At 40.3% G+C, this 12,522-nt stretch overlaps 1 protein-coding gene across 2 annotated transcripts; it reads right to left on the bottom strand.

The window, feature by feature from the left end:
- Positions 1-3,391: 3,391 nt before the first annotated feature.
- Positions 3,392-12,516, bottom strand: PCNP (PEST proteolytic signal containing nuclear protein). Of its 2 annotated transcripts, none has more exons than XM_074596204.1 (5): positions 12,394-12,516; positions 8,681-8,901; positions 6,688-6,762; positions 6,146-6,201; positions 3,392-5,178 (listed from the first exon to the last, which is right to left on the bottom strand). In XM_074596204.1, exons 1-5 carry the CDS (start codon positions 12,446-12,448, stop codon positions 5,049-5,051), a joined length of 537 nt encoding a protein of 178 aa, XP_074452305.1. In that variant the 5' UTR covers positions 12,449-12,516; the 3' UTR covers positions 3,392-5,048. The 2 variants fall into 2 exon arrangements, with proteins under 2 accessions (XP_074452305.1, XP_074452313.1); XM_074596212.1 differs by lacking the exon at positions 12,394-12,516 and adding an exon at positions 8,925-12,218 and having other exon boundaries at positions 8,681-8,849.
- Positions 12,517-12,522: the final 6 nt, after the last annotated feature.

Below are 12,522 nucleotides of genomic sequence, written 5' to 3'. Positions count from 1 at the left end.
CCAGCAGTTCCCTGTCCTTCTTGAACCGGGGAGCCCAGAACTGGACACAGTACTCCATTTAATATGATACCACTCAGGAACCCACCTTTGACAAGGCAGGGGGAACCTAGCGCCTCTCAAGTAGCTCTTCACTGAGACCTGTTCTCAAGCAGAAGAGTTCTGGCTACTGAACGTGAGAGGCCCCAGGTCCCTTTGTTACCACCCTCAGGTGCAGGGCTGTTGGGGAATACGCTTACAAGTCTACTGTGACTTTGGAGGGACTTTTCAGAAAGTAACAGTTTGTCATGTACCCCTCTGAAAGTTTTGTCCTAAGGGCAATATTTCTTGTCTTGGGTAAAGACAGACATCATCTTGTCTTACAGCTAGCAACGTCAGTATAAACTTACTCAGCTTCTAGATATGTAATAGCCCAAGCTCTTCTTGTCGTGGCCTTAAATGTTACCGTGTTAAACAAGGGTCTGAGTAATAAAACTAAAATACAGCCCAAGATACATGATAGTTTCACAATTGCTCTTTACGCTACACCGACGTGTTTGGTGCTGGCAGTTCTATATAATGGAGGCTGGTGTACATATGCACATGAAAGGCTACCACAGTTATGCTTCTTTCGCAAAAACAAAGTCAGAATTAGGATTTTATAACAAGCTGCCAAGCATCAGCCAACACTTTATATGCAACTACTATATTTACAAATTACGGAAAGCTGGGGGAGAAAAGGAGAGAGAATTATCTTTTTATTACGACTTGCATTACCTTAAATTAATAGGCTCGTACTGCAAGGAAAACATAAACATAGGCTCATGACGTCAAGTTTCCGTGGAGCTCTTGCTACAAAACCACAAATGCTTTATTTGTGCATCCATCTCATCACAAAACCCAACCCCAAGAACCAAATTTAAGAGCTGTCACAAGATTAGCCAAGGTTTTTAAGATCTCACTATATGCCACCGAATCAAAAAATACATGCTGTAATTTGCTCGCTGTGACCACCCCTGCCACGCTTACCTGCTCCACCTCGCCTAAAGGGCAGCTGCCGTATATACTTATCTATACCACATCAAGTGTGCACTGCAGAGTTTAAAGGCTTGCTGTGGTAACTAAATCCGGGCTTTTAAATGGAAGTTCATAAACAGAAATCTAACAGGCTATATACAGAGTTCAAGTGTACTAGTTCACGTTTCATGCTTTTAATTCTATGGGTAACTACGCATCTGCCCTGAGGCAATGCCTCCACGTTATTAAACACAAGCCGCTTTCCTAAGTAATAAGCACTATACAGTTTTTAAGATGCCAGTATATCAAAATTGGAGAACACCAGGAGATCCATTTGTTAATAAAACCAGAAGAAATAAGGAAGGCGTTGATAGGATAAAATAAAAAGCAACTTGTTAGTTGTCCGATTTTTATGATGTTCTAGTGTCTCTTGGCAGACAAGCTAGACAAATTGTGGTGACATTAGAATGTAACCTTCCCCTCTGCAGCTTAAGGACAGAACTACTCAGCATTCCTCAATTTGTAATTTTATAATGAATTAAAAAAACACGCAATCTCTTTTCGCAGAACACCTTTTAAGGCTACTAACTACAGAGATAAAAAGCCTTGAAATTCTGTCGCTTCTCCAAACAGATTTATCTTCTTACCTTACGGCAGCCTAGAAAGAGTTCTAGTTACACCTGTGATTTCCAGTAGTTTAAAACCTGTTTGCCTCCTCAGGAAGCAGAAGCCGCCACTTTCTCAAAAGCTGCCTTTTCCCCCAAGTCTCCTCCCAGTGAAAGCTCTGGTAAAGCCACCCCCAGCAGACAGAACTGACACAGGGATGTCTCTACAGACCTGGCAGACGCAGAGATCAAGCGCATCAGGCCTGAACGCGGCTGTGGCTGCGGCCACAGTGGTCACATCAGGACACGATAGTTGGTTTTGTCAAAGTTGGCTGAATACCATAGTTAGGTCATCTACGACACAGGAGTAAGCCCGTGAAACTAAAATAGCATCCATCAGTCACCTTACAGACAGGCGGGTTGGGTACTTCCTTCTGCTGATACAATAGATTCCAAGAACCTCCTACACTTTTAAAGGAATTAAATTAGGTGTGAAAGGGGCTATACCAGCAATGCCTGAATCGCTTCCACCACCAGCTGGACGCAGTTTTGTTTTGGGGGTTTTTTTTGTTTGTTTGTTTTTTAAAGTTATTTTAATATATTTGGCATCAGATGAGTTTGGATCCATTCACAACCCAGCAGGCTCAGAAGCGGCCTAGCTGCAGGGTGGCACGCAGAAGGTCACTGGATAACCACTTACAACTTCACCCAATGTCGGGAATGTTTTGCAAGCTGCTCAGGTGCTAAGTAAGGCTTTAGTGCTCAGCAAGCATAAGCCTTCCGAGATAAAACTGCACGGCCTACACAGACAGACATTTCAACCTCTGATAGGTATGCATACCTTGCTATACTAAGCAGCTAAAGGTCTCAGCTAAATCAGGCAGTTTACCACAAGCTTTAGGACTCCTGAATATTCTTAGAAAAGGAACAAAAAAATAACACGCAACCTTCCCACGAACTACCTTCACGCAATGACAATGACTATTGTAACAAAAGCCTAGAACTTCAAGTGAAGTTCCAGCTAACATTTACCTTGTAACAATACTTTTCAGACCAGTTCTTTCCTGTAAGTGTCTGCCATTGAACACTGGCAGGCACCCTCATAGCTACAAGGTCAAGCTTGTCAGGGCTCAGTCCTGAGTAGATTCAGGCCATCCTGAACAATTTTCTTCTGTGAAGCACTGAGAAGGAACAGAACACAGACGCTGGCTGAGACAGGATCTCTGCTCACCTTCAGCTGAGATCTAGAAGCTGCTGCAGCCCCTCACAAGGTCTAGGATTACATTTATTGACCACAGGAGTAAGAAAGATAAATATAACTTTTGCTCTCTCACTTGCATGGAAGGTATTTCCTAGTGTGTCTGCCGTTCTGTCTACCAATGTCCCAAAAGATTTTGAAGCACCAAGAAATTATGCTGAAATGAATGTCTACTTCAGCCAAAGATGTGGAAGACATTCTTGGTGGCAGGCTAACTAAAAAAGAACGGGTCTCCAAGTCATCCTCTTACTCAAAAGTTCTCTTTTGCTTTTTCCTAATACCAGTGACCGAGAGCACATCAAGTAGCTACTAAGGAGCAAGATAAAATAGTTATTCACTGTGAATTACTACTATCTGCAAGGGATTTATTTCCACAAACATAACTACGTGTGATGAAAATAAGTGAAAAGTAAATGCTTCGTTTTGCCTTGCCTAGTTCCAGTAATGCCCAAACCAGTTGTGGAAATCCTGAAAGTCAGTTTTGAAAGTGTGTTTTGTTTTAAATAAACCAAAGATTTCTGCTATGGAAAAAAAATAATGTATACGTTTTTATGTTACGTTTATAACAAGGCTTTTAAAGAAAATAGTTACAGGTTTTCAACTGCATCAGACTTCAAAAGAAAAAAGATTACACATACAATACAAAAATACAAAAAAATATTTTTTAGAACTTACAAACTCAAAAGTCTAAGTGGTCAGAGCTTTCCTAAAAAAAAGAAAACAAAAAACAAAACAAACCACTTCAAGATGCACTTTCCTTTCTGCGGTCGCAGGTTCAACTTTAGCATGAAGAAACGTTTCAGAGGCAGGATGAAAGCAATTTAACATATTGAATTGTACAACCAGTTCCAGGCTGAAATTAATTTAGTGGTTGACACTATCAGGTATTCAACTTTAAAAAGAACCTGATGTTTGGGTGGCGTTGCTGGTAATAACTTTTTATTTAACCAGTTCTGCTAGTAAAATTTTTCAAAAATACGCAATATGAATTAGTCTGAAATTTAGACAGTCGTTACCAGGTCTGACGTCCTACAACACTGTTCTGCAGTATGATAGTTAGGAAATTAAACTAACCAGTCTAATGTCATTGTTGAAAATTACTGCAAAAGGCAGACAGGTAGGAAAAGGTAGAGTTTTATTTCTGAAGCTGACACTCGTTAGAAGCATTAGGACCACAAATACAGGATTCTTCTTTAACCTGATAGTGTCCACTGAGGTCACAGGCATCAAGGCATTTTGTTTTAAATGGCAAGACAGGGAAAGTGCATCTTAGATTTTTTTCATACTTAAGCAGTGAGTTACCGATTTTTGGTGTGGCTTTTATTCCTTCCAGGCATAGTAAAGAAAAATATTTCAACCAAAGGTGAAGCTTAATGTACAACAGCTTGTCTTTTTGGTGGTGGCTTTTGTGTACCACAAGGAAATGCTAACAAGCACTACTCAAGGCTAATGATTTAAGAGGAGCACACTGAAAATACTGATTTACCTTTGTAGTGAATATTCTTTACAGACTGTATCTAATATACAGACAAGGCCCATTTCCTTAGGATGAAACAGGCCACAGAAGGTTACACATCCTACATGAAGTTTTAAACAAAATTAGAGCTAAGTTACCAGAGCCACTCAGAGCAACACAATTCCTAGTTTGCAGAGACTTAACAAAAGATGACTGCAGGGAGAAAAAAAATCCAGGTTCTTATTATTTCCTGCATAAGTTTATAGTCAAATTAATAGTCCAGTAACACTTCTAGCACAAGACAACGCTCACTTTCTTTAGCAGTATTCCTAGGAGTCAACTCTTTCTCCTGTCATGAAGAGGGAGCCAGAAGTGAGAATGCGAAAGCATTCAATGTTAACCTGATTAAAGAGACAGTAACCTTTTTCATCCACCTTAACTCATCGCTGACCAAAAAAAAAAAAAAAAAAATCTTAAAAAGGTACCACTCCAATTTCTTTATTATCTGTAACCTTTTGAAACTAATCACATGGAACTACAAAATTAGCAAATGCCTTGAAATCTGTATACAAAACATAAATTACCTCTAATTTCAAACTCAGTTATTAGTGTACCACTCAAAATCTTAAAAAAGTGGCTCCAAAGATAGTCTTATACCATTCTTAAAAAAGGAAACTGTTCCTTTAACGTTTCACCCTCCCCTCCCCCCAAACACCCAACTCTCAATCCACATCATTTAGTTATTTTCTTGGTCATGGACATTTCCAAGATGAGATTTTATATTTCGTTCCCATAGCTTCTGGTTGTCAGAAAAACCATGCTTTCCTTTATTGAAGGAATTTGGTCCTGCTGAGGTTGGCGTATCCCTGGGAAAAGTAAAACAAGATCAGTTGAGAAAGTCAGTTCAACTACAGTAGTTTGTGCAAGATGACACTGAAAACACCAATTTCAAGTCCAACCTGCCGCCCGAAGCTTCCACACATTTCTTTCTTTCCATTACATCAGGAGTCCTCATCATTAGCAACTGTAAACTGGCCACAGAACTGACCTCTCTGTAGCATGTCAAGACACAGCAATGAGATGGGGCAGCAGCAGAGGAGGTGGGAGCGGCAGCAACTGCTGCCAATTGTGAGTAATTTGTTGCAAGGGCCACAAAATTGGGGACCCAAATTTGCTACTGGAGAAAAAAACTGCACTAAATAGCACTGAGCCTCCAGGACACTGACTTTAAAAGTCATCTATAATTATAAACATCTTTAAAATATATATGCTCAAAATTCACCCCTAACTTAAATGAAGCCTCCTCTGAAAATGTCTCTATTTTAGGATTGGCCCAATACTCAAATTTGTGGCAAGCAGAAGAATTATATATATTTGTTTTAAAAGTAAATAAGCTGTTCTTTGCCTCTCTGAAAGAAATGATTCTCATCTTCTCCTTGCACAGGAGCTTAAAAATCTGAGCAGACTACGCTACTTCAGGGCAATCTATAAAATGAAGACCTAGAAAGCTACAAAGTCTAGCAGGAGGCAGGAACTCCCACTTAGTACCTTTCCAAGAAGGTAGCTTCTATTTAATATAGAATCAATTTCTTCCTCAGAAAGAAGGCGGTAAATAAGATTCAAAGTGCAAAAGTAAGTGTAGTACTTTTAACGTGCAGCTGAAACATTAGAAAATACCTATATTAAAATATTCTTGTTTCTGGAGAAAACCTTTTTCAATCTATTCTATCTTCCCATATTTCTAAACCATCTGCAAGATCTGACCTGTGCTCAATCAAGAAGGTATTCTCACACACTCACCCTCCTCCAAACCATAGTTAAAAGCTGACCTACCTTCCAATGTTCTTCATGCGCATCTTCGCTTCTGGAGGCATTTCTTCTGGTTCACTCTACAGAGAGAAAGGAGGTTAGAGTGCGGCTCTCTTTGAACATTTCAAATACCTGACAAGAAAACCCTACAGGAAAGCAAAGTGACTTAGGACAAAACAGAGGTTCTACAAGGTTATAGAAAGAAATACAAATTCCTTTGTCCACCTCTGTGTAACGCACAGCAGTAACACAACAATAAAATATTTAGCAAACCAGAAACATCACAACCTTTCCTCACCTCCCCTTTATCAAGCCCAGAGAAAGCAACCATTAATTCAAATTATGTTGTGCATCTCATTTTCAGGGAAAACTTATCAGCACTTCAATGATTTCTTGAACCAACACAGAGATACAAAGTTGTGCATTCTTAAACAGAAACACAAGATACATTTCTAGGTTGAAAATACCTGACATTTATGTAAACAACTTAAGTGACCCACTCTCTCTGCCTAATTCTAACCAGCAATGGTACTTTAAGTTGAGTTGATCACTAGCTTATTACTCACATCTTCATCTTCATTGAAAGCTGCTGCTACAGAAAGGGTTTTTGGAGCAAGGGTTGGAACAGGCTCCTTAGGCTTCTGAAAAAGACCAAATGCACAAGTAAAGTAAGTCTACTAACTCAAAAAAGCTACCCTTACTATTCTAAATATTTTGATAAAATTAAGTCAAATGAGCAGTAAAAGTGGTTTTGTTTGAATTAAGCAGATAAAGGTTTCTCTCTAATGAAGATACACCCTGAAAAGCAAGCGAAGCACTCTCACGCTACAATTCCCCACAAGAACGTCTTAACTTTCTAGCCCACTGCAGGGGTATGCAGCCACTACTGCATGACATGAACAACTAAATCAGAACCTGAGTAAGTCATAGTATTCAAAATTTTACTATGTCACTGTTTCCATTACTCTTTTGGAGTATTCTTATCCATCAATGCTAGGAAGATGAATTTGTTTATTTTCTTGTCTTTTAACAACATAACAACTTTCTGGCTTAAAACAATTCAATACTTTTTAACTAGCATCAGTGTGCATTGCACAGCCCGAATAATAAAAGGTTCCTTTAAAAAGCATTATTTTGATTTCCAATAAATACCTTCCTCTATTTAAAGAATAAGAAGCTATCAAACTCACGATTGTTACATGCAATACAGCAGAGACATCAAAAGTAACTTTGAGACCACTAAGAAGGCGTTGAGTCATCAGTAACAGTTTCCTTCTACAGTACTAGATCAGTCATATACGGTGCTTCCTCCATTTTGACTTACTGGTGATCATGTCATATACACTCATAGTTTCGAAGCTGATACTGCAGCAGAGTCCTTATGCAACTGTCTACAGCTATTCCTCATCAATAGTGTGTAACATATAAATATTGTTTTTAAAGTGTCAGCTCCACTGGAAGAGGTAACATACTAAGGGAGTAAAAATGACTAAAAAGAAATAGGGTAAGTTTCAGCACCGTCCAATCTGGTACACTGTCAGTCACCCACCAAATTCACTGAGACAGAAATCCCGAGCCAAATTTATTGCCAAGGGAAGTATCTTTCTACATGAGAAATCAGAGCTTTCTAGTGGCTCAGAGAAGGCAGCTTTGTCAGTTCTTCCAAAGTCCGAGCTGACCTGATTGCATTTATACCCTAGAATGCTGCCAGCCCACACCTGCCTCCTACCTCAAAATAACAGAGCTCACTTTTCATCTTTTGCAGATCTGTAAAATGGTGGCATTGCAGGTGAAAGCCTTTCATGATTACAGTTTGAATTTAATCCAGACAAGGATTTATAACTTATCTACCACAGCGGTACACGGGAAATGTAAATGAACTGTATTAAATAGAGAGGGGGCATCCAGCTGGTCCTTGCCCAAGCTAGCAGAGGACTACTTCAGCAGTAAAGAGAAGCATCAGATGCACATCTGAACAAGCACAGGGATGCCTTGTACCAGGACAATAAAGGGGATCAGAATTCCTAGGAACTTATGTAACATAGCATATAGTATAAATGAATCATACTGACCTTGCAAAGAACAGGCAAAGCCGTTGAAAAATCAACTATAACTCCCCATACTAAAATAAGATGTTTGGAGTGGAAGACGACCTATTAAGCCATCTAGGAGAGCACTTGCTTTCTTGTAGCTTTAAGCATCCTATGCAATGAAGCTCCCAGCACTCATTTCAAAGCAGCCTGAACAGTTTAACACGTCTGCTCATTTTCCTCAGGAAATTATTCCAGACTTATCAAATGTCATTACAAAATTATTCTATATGTTCAAAGATCTACAGTTCACTTCAATCAAGTCTTATGCTTCCTGAAACGACTGACCTAGTATTAATCACCTTGAAGTACTTACACATGCATGACTATCTGGCCCTGCAATGCCTTCTTAAACTTTATCCAAGTTCCCCACATTTAATTCAAGGCTTTCCTTCCGCACAGAAGCCTCCCCAATGTACTTTCCCTTTGCCACACTTTCCTTAAAATTAAAAGCCCTCAGACAACTTACGTTTGCTCCTAGTTTGATGGATATTGCAGATGCCTTCTTTGCTGTCTGACTGCCTATGGAAAATCCAAACTTGGACATTTTGGCAGGAGCAGGCTTTGTAGTGAAGTCTTCAGCTTCTTCATTAGCTGCCCGTTTCTCTGCGCTGCGACTCGAACTTTCTCCTCCATTACTGGAAGAAACAGTCTTAGTTTTCACAGGTTTTTCTGCCTCTTCTTCAGGTCCTGGTGAAGTCGAAACAACTTACCAAGATGAGCTATTTTTACTGAGCAGATTGATGGGAGCAGCAACCTCAAAAAGCATTATAATTTGGGTGCAATAGGTAAGGTGTTTTTAGTGACAGTAGTTTCCACCAATGTACATTTAGTGGACAGCAAAACACAAAGAGGAGAAGAAACTGCAAGCACTCCACTACTTGTAAAGAACTTCTTGTGTACGAGCCAGGAAAACAATCTTGAAGCACCATGTCTTTATTTAGTATGGAAGTCAAAGTTCACGTAGTAAATTAAATGTAGATCACTAAATCTTTTTAGGGTTTAAGTTGCCATAGATAAGCTTTCATAATTGGAATCCCAATTCCAAATCTAGAGTAGATAATCTACGTTAAAATTAATTCTACTAAATTTCTACAAAAACATGTCCATGCCAGTCTCTAGGCTTGTCTGGCACAACTCTAAAATCATGGAAGTGCCTACAGTGAGGCCGGCTGTCTCAATCACGTTTCAAGTCACTGCTTGTCCACATCTCATCTGTAATAAATCTGCCAAGCTCTGCTTGAGGAAGGAATCAGCACTAGAAAAACATATATATATATTTCATCTTTTCTGGTTTTGTATAAAGTCATGGAAAACATAGCAACTGAACAACGATCCACCGAAAAAAAAAAAACAAAACAAAAAGAACTCAAATCACATTTTCATTCCTATACACTTGGCTTCTTCAGCTACACCAAGGGACTAAGGTGTCCTTGGCATACTCACACTGAACATAGTAAATGCTTCAGCAAAAATACATTTCTCTACTGCTGCAATAAGCAAATCACTGCAGTAGCAGAAGGGGAAAAAAACCAACCAACCAACCATGCATTGTGGAATGCACAGGAAAGTGCTCATACTACCACTCTAAGAAAAACCGGAGCTAGCACCAGTTCCTCGTTATATCAAGTGGAGAACAGGACCCTCTACACACAGCGAGTTCAGACCATCAGGGAAGAAAGGTCTTTGCATTGCTCTCTAACAGCAAAAAGCTATGAAGTAAGATACAGCGAGATGTAGCTCTGAGAAAAAAGGAAGCAAACAACATCAGGAGAAAGAAAAACTAGGGACATCAGTCATATATATTTTTTTGCTATTTCCCAAATTATAAGTAGTGGAATATAGCCTTTCTACCCCACTCTTCTATCTATCAAGACAGTAAGTGATTGGAACAAAAACTGATTTATTATTTACCCTTGGAAATATGGCCGATCACAAAAAGAAATTAATAACTTTAATCAATCTCACTGTATTAAAAAAATTGTACTAATCTGCACCACTAGAAAATTGACACAGAAAGTATAGATATAAAAGTGAAAAGGAGGAAAGATAAACAAGTGACCTTGGGCACTGGTTGCTGTCTTATCACAGTTTTCCAAGCAGCAGTCTGCAAGGCTGTGAGAAGCTCTTTACAGCTAGTCCACAAAATCACATTAAACAGAATATTCAATCACAAGTCCAATCTAGCAAAACTATAGACTATAAGGTGATTTGAGGGCAGGTAGAAGATTCATTGACCTTAAAGTGTTGGCACCATGGGCCTAGAAGTCTTCTTTTTCGTAAGAGACAAAACCCACAGCAGCCCAAATCTCAGGGCACACTGGACCAGTCTAGGCTCCTAAGCTAATGCTGGCTTGAAGCTAATTACACTTCAGTGTGCTTCTTTAATTGCAAATTCTAGAATATTGTTAAGCAGAAGATGAAGCCTAACACAATCTATCCACATCTGTTTTCTCATTAAAATACTTAATAGCTTCTCTCTCAAAATTAGTTCCTATCACCAGCGCCTTCTGAACGTTACTTCTACTAGGCTCCACTTAGGACATACTGTAGACTACTGAAAGAAATGCTCTTACTTGCTGAAGGAGCTATAAAGGGCATAGGACAATTTGGGTAGGTGGGGAGGGAGCCGTTGTGCTATTTCTGCAGAAAACTGTTAGAAATGCAGATGTATATTATCTTTTAAATAAGTTTCTCCCATACCAATGCTTATACATTTTTCAAGATTAAGGCTTCTTTATTTATTATTATTTTATTATTTCCTGGAAATCTCAAGGAGTTCATACTTGACCTATGGAAAACAGCATTACTATTTCAAAAACTAGTCTGACCAGTGCCCTTTTCATGTATCATGGTAATAAAGAGCTGTCCTACTTCACAGATGAGTTTTTCTCATGAGTAGCAACACGCTCTGTAAGTGGACAGCTTCCACTATCCAGGTGGTTTAAGTGACAAGACCGACAGTGCTAACTGCACAGCATTTCAGGATGTCTTGCCCCTGGGAGTGTCACCATTGGTGGTGGCGGCAAGAAACCAGTCACAACTAAGTTAACTTTCAGGTAAATCCCACTGATCTTATCAAAAGCTAAAGACTAAATTGCTTTCAAAAGTCGTCAGAGAGAACTATCCTTCTTTAACAAGTTATGGTACATTGGCCTTAAGTTCATGTTCCAGCACACCAAACAGCATGCAAGACAGTATGGATAACTGACATACTGATGCTGTCCAGCTACTGTATTACTAATGCAACAGAAAAAAAAAACAACCAAAAAACAAAAATAAAAAATCCCAACAGAGAATCAAGAGTCAGGGAACTACCTAAAAATCAGGTATTACTGTTCCTGTTTTAGTGATTATCAGAAATAACATTTGCTGTTGAAGCTACCTTAATTGGTTTACAAGCTTGATTTACTTTTTCAACAGATCAAAGAAATGCCCTCTGCCTACAGGTATACTTAAACCACAAAAAAAAAGAGGGGGGCAAAAACAAAAGCCACAAACAAACAGGAAAGGGAAGCTTTATCTTTACAAAGACACTATCTTCTCAATTTTAAGTCGGGGAAGAAAGAAGAAAAGAAACACTTGAAAAGAAAGGAAGGGTGATTAAAAATTTTGGGAGATCTGATAATAAGCAGTACAGAAGATGACAGGAATGTCCATAATATAAAACCAAGTAGAAAAACTTGCAAATTGCTGCCAAGCGAAAAAACCCAGAATGCTTAAAACAGCAGATAAGGAATATTCCCTGTACCCATTCCTGAAAAGGCACCACAGCTGTTAAAATCTAATCTTTAAGGCGTGTTCTTCATCCTTGCCAGCAGCAAGTCAAATTTCTCTCAACGCACGGCACAACTACTCCGTACGTTTTTTTTTTACAGAGAGAGAAAAATAACTCATGGACAAGGAGAAGCTGTTAGATTTCAAGGCCGAGGCCAACCCTGAGGCCTGAGGACAGCGGGCCCAAACCTCGGCCTCTCCTCCAGCGCAGCCCCCTCAGGGCCGGGCCGCCCCCTCTCCCCGCAGGGCCTAGGCACCGCACGGCCCGCCCCGCCCCGGCCCAGGCCTGCCCGCCCGGGAGCGGCACCCCCGAACCTCCACCCCCTTCACACACCCCTGGGGGGAACCTTCCCGGGCCCCCCTGCCCACCCCGCAGCTACGCGGCGAGAGGCGCTACGTGTTCACCTCCTGCGGGCTGCGGCCGCTTCGCCTTCTCCCCCTCAGCTCTGCCGTCCGCCATTTTCCCCCACCTCCGCCTCCCGCGCCGCGCATGCGCGCGGCCCCACGGCGGCTCCCCCACCCGCTGGGCCCTCC

Source organism: Larus michahellis, chromosome 1, assembly GCF_964199755.1.
Source record: "Larus michahellis chromosome 1, bLarMic1.1, whole genome shotgun sequence".
Classification (NCBI taxonomy): domain Eukaryota; kingdom Metazoa; phylum Chordata; class Aves; order Charadriiformes; family Laridae; genus Larus; species Larus michahellis.
The sequence above is the reverse complement of the archived record's forward strand: the minus strand, read 5'-3'. Positions and strand labels throughout refer to the sequence as shown.

Coding starts and splice junctions, on each gene's coding strand:
- PCNP (XM_074596204.1), bottom strand. CDS start 12,448: ATGGCGGACGGCAGAGCTGAGGGGGAGAAGGCGAAGCGGCCGCAGCCC. Junction 6,202..6,687: donor CTTTCAATGAAGATGAAGAT/GTGAGTAATAAG, acceptor TTCTCTCTGTAG/AGTGAACCAGAAGAAATGCC. Junction 5,179..6,145: donor CGCATGAAGAACATTGGAAG/GTAGGTCAGCTT, acceptor TACTTTTCCCAG/GGATACGCCAACCTCAGCAG.